Source organism: Eublepharis macularius, chromosome 12 (assembly GCF_028583425.1).
Source record: "Eublepharis macularius isolate TG4126 chromosome 12, MPM_Emac_v1.0, whole genome shotgun sequence".
Taxonomy (NCBI): domain Eukaryota; kingdom Metazoa; phylum Chordata; class Lepidosauria; order Squamata; family Eublepharidae; genus Eublepharis; species Eublepharis macularius.
Window position 1 is genome coordinate 58,919,085 of NC_072801.1, and position 21,077 is coordinate 58,940,161.

The following is a 21,077-nucleotide window of genomic DNA, read 5'->3' on the forward strand; positions in this document are numbered from 1 at the left end:
CCACCAAAGGAGCATGGCTCTGGCCGTGCTCCTGGCTCCTCTTGGCCCAGCAGCACGAGATGGCCGCCGGTAGGGTTGCCAGGATGTCACTTCTGGGAGTGACGTCATCACGCAGCCCCCGTTTAGGCGCTGATTGGGCCCGTTGTGGGCCCCTGCGGAGCACAGGAATGCTCCCACGCCCCACAGGGGCCCACAACAGGCCCAATCCGCGCCCGTTTTGGCACAGATTGGGTCCGTTTTGACGCGGATTGGGCCCATTTTGGACCCGTGGAGCGTGGGAGCGTTCCTGCGCTCCACAGGGGCCCACAACGGGCCCAATCCGTGCCAAAACGGACCCGATCCGTGCCAAAATGGGCGCGGATTGGGCCCATTTTGGCACGGATTGGGCCCGTTGTGGGCCCCTGAGGAGCGCAAGAACGCTCCTGCGCTCCACAGGGGCCCCGATCCAGGCCAAAACAGGCCTGATCTTGGGGCTGCTGTGCGCGGGGGCGCACAGCACCACAGGGGGGCGTGCACGGAAGAGGCGCCCCCCCGCTGGCCAGGTAAGTGGGGGCGGGGGTGGGTGCCACCGGGGGTCTGGCAGCCCTAGCCACCGGGCAAGCCCACACCGCCCACCCCAGGCTGTGGCCCGACCCCACACAGCTGGGTTTGATAAACAGCATCCTTACATGCCAGTAGTCTGATTCATTGTGCTGACAAATTATTCCCAAGTGAAGGCTATTTACTAGTTTGGTCCAAAGAGAACATTTGTTGAATCTGAAAATTCTCTCCTACTTTTTTAGACTTGAATCTATGCATTAGACAGGATCTACTAAATATCTAGAAATCTGGTGGAGACTTTTGCAGACTTTCCAACATATGTTAGAAGACTTATCCTATAACATAATGCTTTTAGCGTGTTTCGGATGACGCACATTTATCCTAGAGCCCGTTGTATTATTTGCACAATGGGCTTTGTTTCTAGTATTAATTATAAAAATCTAATTAAAGTGTGTCTTCCTTCCCTGCATCCAGGATACATTTCTTAAAGAAATTATCAAAAGAGCTAGGACCATGAAAAAAAGCTTGCCAGAAGTTATTAAAGGTGTGATTAAAGAGGGGTGTCCTTAGATAAGTTTCTTACAAGGAAGTTGGTTAATGAGTTGCAAAGGAACAAGTGCAGGAAAATTTTCCAATTAAAATATGATTAATGTAAACATTTAAACATTGTTAGCAAAATTAATGTTAGCAAAAGAAGGCAAATTCACCATATACAAGCCTGGACCATGTACAAGCACTGGGGTTTGTCCGTGCTTCATAAATCTCTCACATGTGGCCCATCTAACACGATTGATCTGTCAGCCCTGACTAGAATTGATAAACAAAATTGTATTTACATATGTGGGGTGGAATCTTTTTGATTTTGCTACCACAGACTAACACGGCTAACTCCTCTGCATCTATAGCATCAGAAACATTTTCTTGATTTGGAAAACAAATTTTTCTGCCAGAAAATTTCCATACCTCATCACTGGGTTAAGGAGGGAAAGGGGGAGGGGCAGTTGAGAGATGTGTGCAAAAGGTGGGTAACGGAAATGCAGAGTTCTATGGGGAAAGAAGGTAATTGTTAGATGGGGCTCAACAGGTAAAAAGGAAATAGCTGACACAAGAGAGCGCGTAAAGGAAACAGCGATGAGCGTGCAGAGGGGTGCAAAGAGCGGTTAGCTAGCTGAGGAGGGGCAAAGAGCCACAGAAAACCGGAGCGAAGCAATTTAAGATGTTGGGACACGTGGGTCGGAAGCTTAACCAGAGGACAGGAGACGCAGAGAGGTGAGAGAAAACGAGAGAGGCTATTCGCCCCTTAAGAACAGCAAGCAGCCCTCAGCGATTGGCCGAGCTCGCCTCTTTCAGGTTTCCCGCCCTTTCCCGAGAGACTCCCTCAGCAATCTCCAGAGCAGCGCGTATCGCCTCGCGGAGGGATATCTGTGCCTGTCCCTTAGCGAGGGGAGTTCGTTTTCTCTTTTTTTGCCGCCTTTCCTGGGTTTCCAGGTTTTACCCTGCTCGTACGGGGTTGTTTTTTTCTGCAGCTTCGCTCATATGCGTAATAATGGCTTCTTATGGTGCCAAAGAAAATAACACAATTTAGAAAATAAAACTTTCCCCTGCTATACAAATCTACTGTCACCAGTTAAGTCTTTATACCGTCATTTGAAATACTGGCCGTCGTTTCACAGTTACTATTCCTCATCCGCCTCGCACTCTTTTCAGTCTCTAATAAAAATGGGTGTTCAGATTGTAAATAAGTGATAATTGAACCAAATGTGTTTATTAGTTTCACAAAACCCGGCAAACAGTTAATTACCCGAAGAAGCCTCTTGCTGTGTAGATATTAGAATTTGCTGCTTGCTAATCGAGAATGGCTACCCCCTCTACAAGGCCTTTCCCTCAGTAGTGCCAATCATTGCCATTCAGTATTTTTCTTCTAAGCTTCCTGCTTTTAAAACTCATTTGAGTATGTTTCTCCCCCAATACAACCCATTATATTTAAAATATTAGTATGGTAACCAGCCCCTTTTCCAATGTTGTGAGTTTAGCTGTCCCTGATTGAAAAAAGAAAAAGTCCTTCAAGTGAGCCTTTCTCAACTACCATCTGGAAAACCCAAGGCCATTCTCAATATTTGCCATAAAAATTGTTCTCCAGAATCTCTAGTAAATTGTTCTCCTTCCAAAGTGACATCCTAACCTTCCTCAAATAATTAATATGCTACCATCTATCAAAATTACTTTGAGGTGAATGCTGGCCCTTCTAATGGTGAAACCATCTGTGAACAGAATGTACAGAATGAACTATTAAAATAGACTGGAACAATTCAAATAATTTGGAAAATCCCTAACATAACAGTAACATCAAATGGATATACATTCCTTATGCTTAAACACATTTGAGAAAAGCTGAGACATTTTGCATTTGCTGTGTGGCAAATGTTTGTTTTCTAGATTTCTTAATGTAGTGATTAAACCAGTCATAACTTTCAATGATTTATCAGATTCATATACTTGTAATATATGGGATTTTCATGCCTTTGGTTTGTTCAGCTTTTAAATGAATGGTAATTCAACCATTTTTATTCGTTTCACAAAATCTGGCAAATAATTACCTGAAGAAGCCTCTTGCTTTGTAGATATTGAAATTTGTTGTGTTCCTATTTTGTTACAGGTAGAACAAGAAGTTATTTTTAAAAATCACCTCCTTTTCCTTTTAAAACTGCTTCCAGTGGAGTGAAATTCCTTGTCAAAGGAACAATCTATGTGCGGTGATGGAGAATGTTTGTCACAAGTCTCTTGAGAATACAGCACATGCAGAATTAGCCATGGAATCAACAGAAAGTAGGTGTTGGCCTTTTCTGAAATGACCAGATTGTAATATATTTTGTGAGAAACTTCTGCTCCTAGAAGACATTTTTTCATCCCCAGTGAATTTCATGAAAAGTGGCAATTTCTCATGGGGTTTGTTAACAGGCCAACCCAAGAATTTCTTTCAGATGGGTAGTTGTGTTAGTTCATAATAAAACATAATTTGAATCCAGGAGCAACTTAATGACCAACACAATTTTCCAGAGTATAAACTTTCATGAAAGTTTACAGCCTGAAAAAAGTTGCTGGTCTTCAGTTTTATTCCAAGTGTTTGACAACTATTGAGAATGAGAACTGTTACTTTGGTGTCCCCCCCCCCCCCTCCATTCAATGTAAAGTATTAAAATGTTTAAAAAGATAAAAGAAATTCACTTCCATCTAATTTGTTGTCCCTTAAAGCCAGGCATTCAAGGTGACTGACTAGTTCACCTAGATGATCAGCCAGCCCTGCTTGATAAGGGAACCTCTCTAAAATTCTGGCTGCAATCTTAAGCATTCTTACTTGGAAGCATACTTACTTGTCTCCACAGTAGTTGTTTTGTCTGAAATTGACACGATTCAGTTTTTAATGGATAGTCCAATCAACGTGTTGCAGTTCAGTGTTCTGTTTCCCCTTTTTTCAGATCTGAATTTTAGTGCTTTTTTTTAACGCAGAAGGCAGTTGCAGCAAGAGCTTGTCCAGTGTGAACGAGTGAAAGGCAGTTGGGGCTTTCCTTAAAATGCTGTTCCTTCCATTCTGCCTCCCAATGGATTAAGGATTTATTAAAGAGTAATTAAATGGGAATAAGAAGCAATTAAACTGTGAAACAGAAGTGGCTATGAGAAGAAAAATAATTAAATAGACAGTTCATTTTCTGCGATGGCAACTCAGATTTCCCTTCAATCTTTGACACAGTCTTACCTCACAGCAAGCCTCCTCCCCTTCCTAGATAATGATATACTAAAATAATATAATTCCCCACTGAGGCTTTTTCAAGCAGACTTATTCTAGACATCCTCACCTTAGTAATGGGATCGTAAATACATTTCATAACAGCCCCGGGATGACTTGGTCTGTAGATAATCCAGGCTTAGAAAAAAAATCTAATTTATATTGTCTGTTACTTCCTCTTGTTCCTTAGCAAAGCCATGGGACACCATTGGCGTCAGCAGCAAGAATATCACCATGAGTGCCAGCCAGTACTCTGAGGAACATGTTCTGAAATGCACATTCAACGCCTGTGATCCAGAACAAACAGGTAGAAAGCTTTTTAGTGTCACACAGAAATGTTAAATATTCAAATCTATTGGAGATCAGATTTGTTTTGTGTTGCTAAGAAGTGCATGCACCTTTCAGAATTGGTTAGCAAGGACATCAGAATTTTTTAGTGACACATGCTAGCTCTATACCCCATGCCCATCTCAATGCTCTCAAATGCTACCAGGAAAAAATAGCAATAACTCTGAAATAACCGTTTAATGGCAATAAGTCCTAGGAGAAAGCTAGACCTACTTTTTTTTTCTTTTTTAAGGTTACGTTTTGATTGAGTAGAATATACAAGGGGGGGAGCAACATTACTGTTGCTCAGTAATGGAGCATTTTCTTTGTTTGCAGAAGGTCTCAGGTTCAGTCTTTGGCATCTTCAGTTTAAAAGATTAAGCAGAGTAGGTGATATGAAAGCCCTCTACTTGAAGAGCTGCTGCTAGTCAGAGTGACAATACTGACCTTGATAGACCAAAGGCCTGGCTCAGTATTAGGCCGCTTCATGTGCCCATGTGTTCAGTTATTCAATTCTTGATAAACACTTCAAAGTTATTGTGACAGAATAGCCCAAGGCCCTGCTCCCTTTTTCTCTCCAAGACATCTAGGCACCAGTGGTCATCCTGAGTCTCCACCAAGAGTCAAGGCACTTGCCCAACTTTCTTGTGCTTCTGTATAGGTACACTGCCACCAGTTGGTCATTTTTGCAATTACCCAGCTTCCCTTCTCTGTTGCCAGTTAAAGGCTCCACCTGGTGCCTACATCTCCTGCTACTCAGTCACTGGGTATCATGAGGATAGCATGCTTCATGGGAATTAACTGTCTAGCGACTAACCACCTCCCTTCTCCTGGTGCCTAGTTTGAAGAGCGTGTTTATATGGTGAAGGTCTATGTAGAACCAAGAACAACTACCAACATTTAAAATAGTAAAGGATTTATTAAAAGGGAAAAGTACACACATACAACTGCTCTATAATGGACTGAGCAAGGGACACAAAGAAAGAGTATAAACACGCAGTCCTCCATCCGTTGTCTAAATACATGCCCCAGCTGTCTTTTTTTTTTAAAAAAATTTTTATTGGGTTAGAACATTAATATTTTTACATTACATTACATTCAATTTTCCCCTAATTTTTCGTTTCTAACCCCCTCCCTTTCCCCCCCTTTTGTTGACTTCCAACAGCTTTCCCACCCTCTGTCCCTTTTCCCTTACTTCTATTAACTTCATCTGTCTAAAACAAATATATATTCTCCATTATATTAAGCAGTACATCTTTAACTCTTTTACTTATTATACATCCAAACTATACTTCTTTAGATAAACAATTTATCCCATTTTCCAGTTTTGAATATTTCTATATATCATAAACCATAAAAATTTCCCACCTTTAAATCAAACAATTTGATTTGTTCTCTATATATTAATCATTTCTTCTTTTTATAGTATTTCTATATAACTCATCACATAGTCAGTCGTTTTAACTCTTCTATACATTCGGTTTGGTGCATATAAGTCTTGTCAAATAAAAAAAAATATTGTTAATTACTCAATCCTCATATTTAAACCGTTAATTATTCTCTATCAATATTCTATCAATTAACCTTTACATATCTATATATATCTCAATCAATTAATTAATCTAACTGCTTATAAATTCACATTTCTCTTCCTCCCCCGGTAAAGTCACCCCTCTCTTTTATACTTTTATTGTACTTCAGTAGTTCTCAAACTGCCACAGTTTTCCACATGCCCCAGCTGTCTTAATCTAAGGCAGGCTCTTGAAGTTTCTATGTTATAGAGATCTAAAAGCTTCCCATTACCTTGGAGTCTTTGTCTGGACAACCAGCCTTTTGTCTGCTCCATGTGGCAATGGTGGCCATCAAGATGGCGCCCAGGTTTGAGAGCCCCTTCCTCTAGATGAAATTAGCCAAAATGCACTCCTCTTACTCTGAGCCAAGGCATTTTATCTCTTCTTTCTGCCCACTCTTTCTATGGTTCAAAACTCTTCTTTTTGACATTGCCCGGAAGGTCGTATCTAGCCCCCCGCCTTCCAAGTTTCTGTTACCTTCTGGGTGTCAGTTCCTAGGCAAGGTATGAGTTGGCCTTTTCATTATCTTCAGCAAGGAGAGTCAAATGCATTTACATAGCTTTGTGAGAGCCATGGACAGGATGGGTAATACTTGAGAGCAATTGACTTCCCCCTTTCTGCCTGACCTTTGCTAACCAAGTAAAACATCTAAAACCAAGTGTAGGGTTTTGCAAAACTCAAACTTCAAAATAGAATGAATTTCTCCAAGATGGATTGTTCTTAAAGTACAATATAAAGGGAAGAAAAGACTGAAAATTGAGTATAAGGCAGGAATAGGAAGCAATTGTCCAAACCTAAAAAAATGTCTTTAAAATCCTGGCATTTAAGATTAATAAGAAAGGTAATGACTAATTATTTCTCCCATTCACCACAACTTTATGAAAGGGGATTTAATTTGTGTTTTATTCATATTCCCCTTTCAGCTAATAATTTCACACAGAATCAAGACACCAAAGCAGTGATCTGTTAAGAAATATAGGTTTATTCCACCGTTCAGGGCAGAAATGTGTAAGGACCAGTAACATTGGAGGGCTTTCTATATCCTCAATACAGTTTACAGAATAATTGCTAATTGTTTACAGAATATAAAATCAGAAGGTTAGTGTAAACACCCTGTCAAAATGACGCAAACATTTGTCAGAATGACGCTTCTCCTAGAGAACATGACATCCAACAAGCTTGAGTGACAAATGAATCATACAAACATTTGAGAAGCTGAAGCCACATATCTGATATATTCTTGGGAAAGAATGCATTCAAGGTTAAAAGCTTACTCATCTTTCATTATAATTACCAAAACAAGAAAATGTTTATACTCAATGATTCTTCACACCTACCAGAATCCTATCTGACAAGCAGGATATCTCAGAGGAAGAATTTTGACACTGGATCAAGGCTTTCCTACTTGTTTACATGTTTTGTGTGCTATCAACTTTGAATGTATGCTCAGAACAAGATTTAATTAAATGGGGCCTAAAAATCCTTTAATACTTTCCTGCTCTTGGTGCAGCAACCATTTTCACACTCTTTTTGTCCTTTAATCACAAGGACTAAAAATTCATTTTTTAAAAAAGTAAATGTAAATTTTAAAATTTCATTGTTTCATCAAGAGGGTTCAGACCAATCATATCTCTTTTGAGCTACTGCCATGAGGTTGTTGTCCAGATGCCCAGAAAAAGCACACATTAATTGTCTTTAACAGTTAAAGCCAGAGACTGTTTAATTCCTTGGTTTTTTCTAGATGGGAGAAATGAAAGCACAAACACTGTATAATGATAAATGAGTGGTGAGAGAAAGCAAACATGAGATCCAGCTCTAAATAATCTTTTATGCTTGGAGTCTTCTAGCTACCTATATGGTTCTGCTCATCTGGTTACAGGGGAGGTGTCCGTTTTCCGAATAATTGAATACTTACAGGAAATGACAGGGCAGAGTTGTGAAGACTGGAGGCTTCACTCTCTCTATATAAAACTGGATCCAGAAGAGAGAGGTGTTACTGTTGACTTTCCTACCTTCCATCGAATCATGAAGGACTGGATTGCAGATTGCCGACAAGATGGGTTCGTAATTATAGCAGTTGTATACTTTGCCTTATGAATTATTTTGGTATACATGTTAAATTCCCTGGGAAAGGTAAGAATTGGTATTGTGTGATATGGGGAGTTAGGCATGGTGAATTTCTTCTTAGGATGATATTCCGAATTAGAGGTGTACAAATAGGGATCACAGATAACCTGCATGCATATAATTAGATCCTGCTTTTCTTGAGTCCTAGGGCAGGCTATTAATTTATATAAATAATTTAATTTGGGAAATGTAAAGTTGGCTATGAAGGAATGGACTTGGAAACCCTGTTTCCTTCAGGTTCCTGGCAGGTTGAAAAACTGAGAGCCAAGCTACAAGTGATGAATTACACTTGCCTGGCAAGTGAACAGACTCACGTGTATTCCACCCTGTTCTCTTGCCATTCACTTGCGCTCCACTTGATCAAGTGGAGCGCAAGTGAATGGCAAGTGAACAGGGTGGAATACACGTGAGTCTGTTCACTTGCCAGGCAAGTGTAATTCGCCACTTGTAGCTTGGCTCTCAGATACTGTTCCAAGTCTCCTTTCAGTTATGACACCCTTTCATCTCACCCCTAGGTAGATACCAAGATAGTAACTGCCACCACCAGCAAATCAAAGAATATCTCCCACTGAACAGATTTGCACATCCAGCACTCTCTACCTGTGTGGCTGTTTAGAGGCTCCATCTAGTAGCCGTGTCTCTCTCTTCAGTCTCATGGGGCTAGTGTGGAGACAATCAATTGCACTTTTGCAATTTTGAGCTATTACACTTCAGGAATGGTGAGCTCACCCACTGCCCTTCCATGTTCCTGCCCTTCCAATAGCAGGAATAGACTTGGAGCATTCAAAACATAAGAAAGTTTAATAAATGAATAAAAAGAATGTCCATAGGCAAACATCAGGCTGAGGAAGACTACAAAGAAAAGATGAAAACATGGAATCCACTTTCCCTACACTTGGTACTTATCGTAAGTGATGGTTAATTAGGACCAGTTCAGCATTATGTTAGTTCTTGTAATTGGGACTTCTCCCCACTGTCCATTGTCTTGTGGACAAGATGGAGTCTGTAGGTAAAAATTTAGTACTTCACGTGGCTTGTGTTTATCCAAGGAGAAGAGCAAGATGGAATAGAGATTCTTCCTGGTGCCCTTTGGAGAGTCTCCCCCCGCCCCCGCCCCAGTTGTTCTGATCTTCCTGCTGCAAAGAGGAAGAGAGAACTTTCTAGCCATTTGGCTGTCTCTCTCTCTGTCCTTTTAGGTGTGACATTCTACAAAGGTGTGAGATGGTAAACCATTGTCCTAGTTTGCCACCAGAGCTATTAGCAGAATGTGCTCTCTGCATTGGGACTTAATGGCTCATCCCTCAGCCCCCTCCTTTCTGCCAGCTATGAGTTTGCAGCTGGGTTCAACTCGTAAGCAGAATGTAGTCCCACTGGTTAAAATGTTGGAGTGAATTCTAATGTGGAGGGCATTTCTCCATAGTGGTCAAAGCATAAACAATACAATTAATAATCTTTAGTATGCTTCGTTAGAAGATATTTGATATTAGGAGTTCAAGGAGATTTGAAGAGGCAACTATAATCTCCAATATACTGTAAAAATCTACAATTACTGTAAAAATAAAGTCACATAAAAACACAGTAACATGGCAACAGAAACTGGAAGAACCAGAAAAATTAACAGAAACAACAGCAGCAAATTTTAACAATATTAACACAATCAGTGTACCCAAGATGCTCTTTGAAAGATAACTGCCTTTGCTTAATGCCTAAAAGCCAGCAGAGATGGAACAAAATGCACCCTTAGGAACAAAGTTCTCGAGTCTGTGTTACAGTTAAAAAGGCCCCATCCCATGAGGCTATCCACTGCATCCCAGATTATAAGGAAATATGGAAGGCTACATCAAGATGGCTTTTAAAAATGTTTGCAGTGTCTTATTCATGAATGTAAGTTTACTGGTAATGGAGAGTGAAAAGAATGATATAAATGAACAGAAAACTCTGGCAAACTATGCATGCTGCAATCCCAGAACTAAATTTCTCCTAGATAGAAACTGGAATTAAGGATGAGTGAAGCATCCACAAAGCAAAATTTTGGACTAATGGACAGAACAGAAAGGATCTGTTTATTCCTAATTTTGAGCCTCCATACCTGCTCTACTTCCAAGCTGCCCTTACAGCAGCTGCCACACTCTGTATGTGGAAATTTGATCGCCCAGCTTGGGAAAAACAAAATCTGTTTATTATATAATAATAATAAAAACATTTTGATGAAGTAATTAAAAATTTGTTATTCCTGAGTTTCTTTGTATTTTCCAATACCATACAGATTAGACAGATGTTTTCCGACATGTCAGTGGCAAGCAAATATTTCCCACCAGCACAAAGTAGAAGAAACTGTAAGAGGAAGTGGCAAATAAGGAAAGATCATCCAGTGTAGATTTATTTTCTCAGGCTGATAATAAGGGAGGAGAGATGGCTGTTAATCTGTGTTTTATCTAGGAGATTAGGCAGTACCATAAGAATTGGAAAAGTGTATAGGCCATATCTGCATGTTGCCATATGGTGGGTGCTTGTGCTGAAAAAAGAAAAGGAACAAATGAAGAAAGAGAAAACATTGTCCTTAACTTTCTAAATATAGTGAGTTCAGTAATGTAACATCTTTTGGCGCAAAGTGTGATGCACTCGCTGCTCAGATGGCTTCATCTCTTGCGATTCTTAACATTTATTTAATGTTTTGTTATTTGTAATCTTCCTTTTCCCCTTCCTTTCACACTGAGACTACAGATGGTTTACAGTATAAGTCAATACAATCAATGGCTAGGGCATTCACAATTGGAAACGGATTGCAGAAATTTGAAAACAAATATAAATCTGAATACAGAGCTGAAACAATGCCAAAACAAAACAGCAATTTGACATCACATATTAATGCAGAAACAACCTAGTAGGAGCATACTTACAACAACACTCAATGCACATTACTGTAGTATACAGTACCTGTTCCTTTACTAAAGTCTTGCTCTAAGCCATTTCTTACAGCACAGCTCTATTACTTGTGTAAAAAAGCCCTCCTGAATAATTCTGTTTAGCATAGTTTTCAGTAAGCCAGGGGAGTAGGAGCTTTCCTTACCTTTTCAGGCAGGCCTTTTCACAACGTGGGAGCCACCACAGAGAATTTGCTTGTAAGGGCAGCTGTTGCTTTTGCCCATTTGCAGGGTGGTACCTGCAGAAGACCCTGTGCAGATGAGCGAAGCTGCTGTAGCAGACCATGGGGGGAGAGGTGGTCCTGCAGATATGTGGGACCAAGGTCATGAAGGGCTTTGTCTATGATAGCCAAAACCTTTAACTGAGCCCAGTAACTGATGGGTAGCTAAAGGAGTATCTGAAGAATGGGAGTAATATGCATGCTCTATCCCTCACTCATGGTAAAAATCAGGCTATGGTGTTATGCACCAACTGGAGTCTCTGAAATGACTTTGAGGGGAGTAGTGATTTTGAGGGGAGTGCATTATAGTAGTCTAGTCTCGATGTTACCATAGTGTGAATCCAGGTGGCCAGATTGGCTATGTTAAGGTCGGGGGCCATCTTCCAGGCTAGACTGAGTTGGAAGAAGGCCTTTTTTGCAGCTGAACTTGCTTCTTTAGCAGCAATGCTGGATCTAGTATAATCCCTAGTCTCTTAACCAAGTGCACAATGGTCAACTGAACCCCATCAAAAGTGGGAAGTGTAGTGTTCTTCAAGATCCCTGCCTTCCCAACCAGCATCACTTCTGTTTTGTCCAGTTCATTTTCAGTTTGTTGACTTTCAGCTATTTGATCACAGCTGTCAGGTAGTGACTCAGGACCTCTATAGCATCATCAGGGGTTTTGGATACTGAGATACAGAGCTGGGTATCTTTCACATATTGATGATATCCAATTCTGTAGCTACAAATGATTTCTCCTAAAGGCTTTACAAAGAGATTGAATAATGCTGAGGATAAGAATGCTCCTGATGGAACCTCGCAAGATAATTGCCACAATGAAAATAGTTTTCTGTTTTTGAAAAAGAGAGAACTGCCAAATTGATAGCATTCTCCCTCCCAAGATATGTATGTGCCTGCTGATTAGTAAATAAAAAATAAACATGTTTTGGCATACTTGCAAAGCAGCTAGAAAGATTTTGGCTGAAATCGCATGTACACTAAAGAGCACCAAGGTTGAGATATAATCTTAAATTAGCATTCCTATATGGCCATTAGTCCATACAATGAGGCACTATAAAATTGCCTTTCTGTTTTTCACATGTGTGCACTGACAGTAGGAGAGGGACAGACAGTGGCACATGTGATTTCAATTTTTCACTTTTTTGGAGAGGACAGGAAGTCTTGCTGTGTTAGAAGAGGACAGGAAGTCTTGCTGTGTTAGAAGTATTTGCAGGGGACTCAACTAGTGGAAGTTTGTATGTACCAGCCCTTTAGGGCCAAAACAGAAATGATGCTAGAGGAATCTGTGTACAGATCTTCCTGATGTTTTAAAAAGAGAAATAGTAGTCCTACTGATGGGGCATTGATTCAGATATGGACTTCATTTTCCAAAAATCAATGTATTTATTTGCTCCTTTCTAGAAAATCTTTCCCTTTTGTTGGCTTGAATCTGTCAGCAAGGCTTAACTATGTGTAGTGTCTGGAATGGTATTCAAGGTGGCATGTACTAGTGCTGCACAAAGGGAACTAGCAAATAATAATGATGGTTGTGGTGTTCTAATTAATATTATTATCATAGAACATAAGTGGCAGTGGTGTGCATCTCTGAATTACCACCCTTTCCCTTATTTTTCCTTCTTCTAACAAAAGAGAAGAGGCAGTAGACCTGATGAACAACATCAAAGACTTGCAGCAGGGCAACAAACAGTTAGTCATGCAGAACATCAAATTGCAAAGGACTATCGAGGCTGCAGAAGAGCTCAATTCCCGACTTTCTGAGGAGATTGCTGAGCTGAAAGGAAAGCTGAGAAGGTGTATTAAGAGTGACTGACAAAAAGGGCCATTGATGAGGGCTAATCCAAGGAGGTAGAGGGCTCAGTAAAGAGGAAGAGGGCTGTTGGAAAGAGGAGGGTAAGATGCTTAGCTATATGAGGGTGTGCAGTTTTAAGAACTAGGTTGAAAGTAGTTTACAAATATAGGGTGTGCAGTTTTAAGAACTAGGTTGAAAGTAGTTTACAAATAGTTTACGAACAAGTACAGACCCTTGTAACCCCTGTTTACTCTATGTATTTCCCTCTCTCTGGCTCCATTCCCTTGTTTTTCCCCTAGGTACAATCCTTTCAATCAGTGGGTGGGATCCAACGTTTCTGGTCCATGGATGGAGCCTTCTTCCAGTTCAAGGAGCATTCTGTTGATGTAATATGCCTCTCCTACAAGAGGAAGCTCCTTGTGCTGGGTGAAGGAGGTCCTGCTATTAGCAGAACAGAACCTTTGGATCTACTAATTATGTTTTCAGGCTTGGACTGTGCTCCTTTCTTCCTAATTTTGACCTTCTGGGTTTGATCCCCAACTGCTTTTCTTGTCAGTTCCTTTGGTTGTTCCTGGAATAGCTCAAATATGATGAGATTTGAAATTCAGAGCATGGTCATTAAACATCCACTACCCTTTGTTACAGCACCCAGCAATCCCTGGAACAAGCTAGAACAGTGGCAAATGAATTAGAAGACATGAAGTTTTTTTCCAAAAATTTGGAAGAGGAGAACAGCAAACTTCACACACAAAGCCGGCAGCTGGTGAGTGTTTCTGAATATTCACTTGTGGAGATGATCCATAGACATGCCTCTTTTGTAAAGTGTAGGCACATTTGTCTAATTTTGCATCAAGTTATTGAAATTGCAACATTTTGTGGGAGTTGGAAGGTTTGGATTTTCTTCATAATTCTTGTGAAACTGTAGGTAGGCTCCTGTAGTGTTTCATGTAGCTGCACACATCTGAAAATGTGTTGTGTAAATATATTATCTATGCGACTTCTTGCAATCCATGGCTGAATTCACATTAATTGTTGTTTCTGGGACTATTTGCAAGCAATCTAATTTAAGTGATCCATTTGAGCGGCAAGTTTTTCATATGTATGCAGACATCAGAACCACTCCAGGAATCATCCTGCAGCTATAAAATGTGATGTCAGAATTTTACATCCTCTTAAAAACCAGTCAATATGACATTTCCCTTCCTCAAACTTTAGGAAAAAGAACAGCAGCTCCTCTTAGTTCAAGTGGATAACCTGCAGGAAGAGGTGAGCAGGGGCAAGAAGGACCCCTATTTCTTGCCAGTGTTTCAAGAGCATGACCCAGACAAATGTAATTAAAATAGTATATGGGAGAAGTATATGGGAGAAGACCCTGCTGCTTTTGCATTTGTGGCACTCAACCACCAAATGCAGAGCCTGTGTGTGCATGTGTAAAGTGCCATTGAGTTGCACTGATTTATGGTGATCCCTGCTGGGGTTTTCAAGGCAAGAAACAGAGGTTGTTTGCCATTGCTGGCCTCTGCATGGCAACCTTGATCTTCTTTAGTGGTCTTCCATCCAAATACTAACCAGGGCTGACAAGAGATCTGACAAGATCAGGCTCACCTGGGCCATCCAGATCAGGGCATGCAGAACATTACGGTGGGGAATAGTCTGCATGTGACCTGCAGCATGCAGTCACATGAGATGAATTTTGCACGTGTCTAGTTCTACTTGGGGTGGAAACCCACCAAATTGGATATTTGATGTTTTCTGTTTTCACATCTAACTGGAAAAGACCAACTGAAACACAACTGATATAGTTTACTGCTTGGGCAAAAGGAAGATTCATTAAAATTCTGGCATCTTTGCTTTACAGAACAGGAAGCTGCTTCTGGAAAAAGAAAACTCTAAGTATAAAATCAAACAGCTGTGTACAGAGAAGGCCAAAATAAAGGTACTAATGAACTGAGGAGTATATACAACATTCTTAAAATGTTAGTGCTCTGCGAGGTTGTCTGATAATTTCTATTCTTGTAGTTTGGATTATAACTTATTTTTGTAAGCTTTTAGCAAGACACTTAATATTGTTTCCTTCTTGTAGTCTCAGCTGTTTGAGTGTGAAAATCTTATCTCCTGCAAAGATACTGCCCTTAACAAGGTGAGTGGCATCTAAGGAAAAAAACACCAAATTGAAAATCAGAAGTGCCATCCTAAATATAGTTAACCATTCTAAGGCCATTGATTTCAGAGGGTTAAGAAGAGTGTAATTTGGATGGCACTGCAGGACATCCTGATGGAATTGAGAGCTCTGTTCAATGGGGTCTAGTAACATTGAGAATGGGAGTCATAGTGGTAGCTCTAACTATTATTTGTGGTGCAATGTTGCAATGAAAAGGCAAGCAACTTTATGGGTTTAATAAAACTTACGCTTGGATTCCATGAACAAGTTCAATGTATGCTATAGAGCCCCTGTGCTGCTGCGTCTTCTGTTAGCACTTCTGTTCCGTTAGTACAAAACTTCATTGCAAACCATTGATCGTGTGCAAATGGAAGTGCTAGTGGAAGAGGACGCAAGTCCTGTGGCTGAGGCTGTCTCATGCTCATGGAGTTTGTTCATGGAATCCAAGTCTTAGCATTTTGCATGCTGTTGATTCCGTCAACCATTTAGTGAGTGGTAGTTTTAAGCAGCACATACAGGGTGTCAGTGTCATGTCCGTATCTGTGGTGAGGAATGTATTATCATGATTCCAGTTATTTGCATTTTTATTTAGAGACAAAGCTGCTTGCATGATTGCATGTACAAAGTGGCAATCTGAAATGGTTTGTTTGTGTTGATCTTCTCTGAAGTATGTTATGTAGTCTTTCACTGGTATTGCAAAGTGCATGGATAACAGAAGACAGAAGCTTGTTTTACAGGTGTTACAGTGTTCCTACCTTCTTGAATCACTAGATGTCACTGCAACATTATGGCCAGGCATAACTCCATGAAAAGAAATCATTTTTTAAATTGTAAGATGGTAGTTTGGTTTAACACAAAGTTGTCATAATCCTCTGTTGATTGTTACAATTATTTTTTACTTTCACAGAAAGAGAAACGAACTGAAGAGTTGACTGTGACCCTAGATGAATACCAAATGATGGTACAGGTAACAGGAGTTTTATTTGGTACCCAGTAGACGTCTTCCCAGAGTGCCATATATATTATACAACATGCATTTGATTTAGTTGGGATGTTGAAATATACCAGAACCCTCAACAGTCCCCCATCTAATTCTTCGGCCATAATATCCTGTCAGAATTGGCAAAACAACCACCTGCCACCAACTCATATGTGTGCAGTGATGAAGAACAGGTTCCAGGGATGCAGACTCCAAATAAGCATTGTCAGTCAACAGCAGATATCTTAGCATCTTATCGAAGATAGAAAGTTTGTGGACTACCAGGTGGGGGATAATAGGTACAAAGAGGCAAAAACTGCTAACACAATCATGCTCTTTTCGAACATGAAATGTTGGAATTCTCACAGAAATGAACGTCGCCATTAGAAAACTAGACTCCCTACAGACTTGTAGGCAAGCACATATAACTTATCTATTAAGTTCCCTTGGTTCTGGCTGTGTAGCTGTAGTAGCTGTCAAAACATGTGTACCTGGGTCGTTTTGTGATCTCTGTACAGGAATTGAAACTGGAAATTAACAGGCTTCAAGGTCAGCTGTGCCATTCACATGAAGATGCAGAAGTGTAAGTACTGTTAAAATTTTGATGGTTTTTTTGTTGGTGGTGAGGATGGATGAGGAGAAAATAACAACATTTGATTTATATACCGCCCTTCAGGACAACTTAATGCCCACTCAGAGCGGTTTACAAAGTATGTCATTATTATCCCCACAACAAAACACCCTGTGAGGTGGGAGGGGCTGAGAGAGCTCCAGAGAGCCATGACTAGCCCAAGGTCACCCAGCTGGCTCCAATGCCCAGCTATCTCTCATACAAGGTATAGTATCTAGCCAGTTATTGTTCTGTGATTTTTGTCAAGATTGTCCTTAAAATCACCATAAAGTCCTTTTTGAATGTATAAAGTATACCCCAGAGCAAATACACAAGGATGTAACGTTTTATCTGCACTCTGTATTTCTAAAATTGTTAGTCATAAAATATTACTTGATCATAACAGCTTTGTCCCCTTTAATCTCTGTGAAGGCGCATATATAGAAAGTAACCCAGTCATTGTTACATTCTCAGCATTGCTCAAAAAACCTTTTTGTTTGGGTGGTATATGGTAGCCATGCGTAAGCTTTCAGGGCATGGGATTGCATCTGAACATGTTAATATTAAGCTGTGGAGATCCAACCTAAGCTTTAGAGAGGGTTTAGGATACAGATTGTAAATAATTTACAGTGCAATCCTATGCAAAGTTGTCCTAGTCTTACTCCAATCCAAGCCCACTAGGATTAGATTGGGAGAATTTTGCATAGAATCACAATGTAATAATGAAGAAGAAGATGATGATGCATTATTTGTTTCAATAATGCAATATTCAACTGTGAATTAAAAAAAATTAGTGGCCTCCAGGTGCATCACATTGATAATAGTTGAGCTGGAGAATTCATTTTTTTGTAGAAGAGGCAGTTCTCAGCTACTTACTCTGTCAAGAACAAATGAGGCTATCTATCCTATCTATCTTTAAATGTGATTTGCCAAGAACAATAAATCCAGAAAGCAGCTGAGCAGGGAGCTGGAATATGTGGGGACTCTTTCTTCTGTCACAGGTATTTCCACCTGAGAGGATTGAAGTTACAGGACAGATTAGGCTCGATTTGCTGTCTCCAGAGATAGCAGTTTTGTCATCTATGAGATCTGTCCATCATTCTTGATATTTACTCTCTCATGCATGCATATCATGTCCCAGTTTTGTGTCAATGAGGTTCTGAAATGATCTTTTTGACTTGCTAGGAGGACACTGAGGTCAGGTCTGTGTGCTCTGTGAGGGCTTCAGCAAGAAGGGAACATATGTGTGGTTTACTGGGTCTTCATTTTTACTAGATGTGTAAACTCAGTATTGAAAAAATAACTTTGAGGGTGATCTGATTTAAACTTCCTTCTTATCTAAACTGTTATTGATAGATTCACAAATAGTTGCTGCCCTATCCTGCCCCTTCATGATGCAATGAGAATTTTGCCATTCCCCCTTTCTCAGGAAAAACAATCAATTTGTTGTTTGGCTAAAATGTAACTCTGGGGAAGGGTCAGCAAGGTTTCTTCACGCTCTGTCCAATATTTTCTAATATGTTGCTTCATACCAAATCTGGTAGGTTCCTATGTGTATGTGCCTCACCAAAATAAATACTTAAACTCAATGTACTTATTTACTGTAAATGTTATAACAGCTATCTGTTTGATGCAGGCTGCCAAGAAATTGTCTAGAAAATATGAAGACCTGCATACAGGCCTCAGTGCAGCCACTCTCTATAGAGATTGAAGAAACACGGAAAGTAAGAAGTTGACACATTAATGTTTCTTCTTGCACTGTTACGTCATTGCTCTGACCATGCAAAGGGAGGCCCACTTCAGGTACCCCTGTGTCTTGGGCTTCTGCTGGCTGCAAAAGGTAACACATTCAGCCGGAGTTTAAGTGCTGTTCTCACATAAGTCCTGACCTAGCACTCAGAACAAAATATCCTGTTCTTCTGGAATGGGCTGGAATAACCTTGTAGAGAGTTGCTGTTTTCAGCTTTTCCCTAGAAATCAGCTTAGATGAGCTTTGGGTCCTCATTGTGGGAACAAGAGGAGTATTAATTTTAAAAAAGCCCTGATTAGCAAGGAAGCTTAAAAGAAATCAGTATGAATTTCAGAACTGGCAAAACAGTACATGGAGATTGGGGATAACTATAGTTACTTTGAATTTTTTAACGTGAATACTGAATAATCATCCCAGGACAATGACACAGAACTGTTACTTTTAATTATAAAATATAAGTTCATAAATTGGCATATGGGAAGGGAGTTATCACTTATTGCTAGTGATGTCACACTGTCCAGTATATTCCACACTCAGCACTTGCAATACCATAGATTTGCCAGCTGGAAGAAGAGCAGCATTTACTCAGTGAAGAACCAATGCAGTTTTGGTGCTAGGAAATAATGACATCTCTGCAACAGAAGCACTACTTTGAGGGAAGACACTTAAATCACATGCAGTATTTATTGTGTTACAAATTGGTAAGTCCTTGCTGTGTTCAGCAGGAGTTTGATGAAGAAGATGGTCTGCCTAGCCCTTTGTGTGGGACGTTGCCATTCTTTGTGGCACCTGCAGCTGCTCCAGAGGAATTCGGAGCTTTGACAGGAGATCTGGTGAGCATGGCAATTACAAGCAGAACAGAGAGACAAGTTTTTTCCCCCTTTTGTTCTGAGGAGGGCATGATTACTGAGGATCAAACAACACATGTGGAATATCCATAGTAGAAACTCCTGGCCTGTTTTTTAACTTTAAAAAAGTATCTGCTCCCAATTTAGTTTTGAATTCAAGATACCATTATGCTGACAAAAGTGTTCATTGTGCCAGGTCCAAGTAGAACTTTTAAGCCTCCACTCTTGATTTGTAACAATGAGAAGAAGTTGAAGAACCTGATCTGACTGTTCCCTCTCCCTAATACATAGAGTTTGTAGACTACCCGGCTTCCCTTTATGTTTCAAAGTACAACTGCTGATCTCCAGCTCTAGCTTAGCTTTGTGCTACTGGGATTGATGCTGTATTCATTCTTTTTACTAGAAAACAGAGTTCATCCTTCATTTTTTCCCTTATTTTGAACTTCAGTATTCATTGTCTTTGTCAAGACTTACATGAATATCAAGAGCTCAGTACAGAACTCATTGTCCTAGTAGATCTACACTTACACTTTCTCTCTCCACCTTAGGTATCGAGCAGTTCAAAGGCAAAGAGCACCAAAATGTCACTGCGAAGGACACATAGCTCATTTCATTTGTGCCTTGTGACAGATGTTCAGTCCACACTGAAGAATCAGGAACGCAGCCAGCAGCAGCATTGTACATGGGAGCTGGTGGAAAGGTATGGACAATTTTTTTTTACTGAGAAATTGTGGTACCTGTCAACTTCACTTGATTTTGTGCACAGCCTCACTTCAGTTTTATTCTCAATGGAAATACTGTTAATAAAACATTGCCTCAAACCAATTTCCTATCAGCTAGGTTTTCCACAAACAAATTGACTCATGACAATAAACCCTATACATTTCTTTTAATTTAATTTAATTAATTTATTATATTTATATTCCGCCCTCCCTGCTTTCGCAGGCTCAGGGCGGATAACAAATACAAACATGTTTAAAAACATTTAAAAACATTAAATAATACATTTAAAAACATTTAAAAACATTAAATATAGCAATTCATGCTGCCCAGTGGTTCATACATGCCTCTGTGTTTGCATAGGGGTGATGGTTTAACCCCCCCTTCACAGGGGGGGGGCGGGCACTGCCCGGCGTTAGCCATATGCCTGGCGGAATAGCTCTGTCTTACAGGCCCGGCGAAATGCAAGCAAATCTTGCCGGGCCCTTGTCTCGCAAGACAGAGCATTCCACCAGGTCGGGGCCAGGACTGAAAAGGCCCTGGCCCTGGTCGACGCCAGGCGGGCCTCCCTAGGGCCAGGGACACTTAAAAGATGTTTTCCGCCAGAGCGGAGAGTCCTCCGGGGCTCATATGGTGAGAGCCTTAGTTACAAAAGTTTTTTTCCCCAAAGACCAAGTTTCTTTGCTCTTCTGGTTAAGTCAGTAGACAGGAACTAATGGCCACTAA

General features: G+C 40.4%; 1 protein-coding gene across 1 annotated transcript in view; it reads left to right on the forward strand.

The window, feature by feature from the left end:
• Positions 1-3,283: 3,283 nt before the first annotated feature.
• KASH5 (KASH domain containing 5) overlaps positions 3,284-21,077 on the forward strand; it is a 30,592-nt gene continuing 12,798 nt past the window's right edge. The window contains exons 1-12 of the mRNA XM_054994082.1: positions 3,284-3,366; positions 4,515-4,631; positions 8,102-8,282; positions 13,124-13,285; positions 13,917-14,046; positions 14,499-14,549; positions 15,142-15,219; positions 15,367-15,423; positions 16,352-16,411; positions 16,942-17,006; positions 18,670-18,757; positions 19,509-19,616. Of these exons, the coding sequence (XP_054850057.1) occupies positions 3,297-3,366; positions 4,515-4,631; positions 8,102-8,282; positions 13,124-13,285; positions 13,917-14,046; positions 14,499-14,549; positions 15,142-15,219; positions 15,367-15,423; positions 16,352-16,411; positions 16,942-17,006; positions 18,670-18,757; positions 19,509-19,616 (1,167 nt within the window). The 5' untranslated portion in view covers positions 3,284-3,296. The remainder of the gene's footprint in view (positions 3,367-4,514; positions 4,632-8,101; positions 8,283-13,123; positions 13,286-13,916; positions 14,047-14,498; positions 14,550-15,141; positions 15,220-15,366; positions 15,424-16,351; positions 16,412-16,941; positions 17,007-18,669; positions 18,758-19,508; positions 19,617-21,077) is intronic.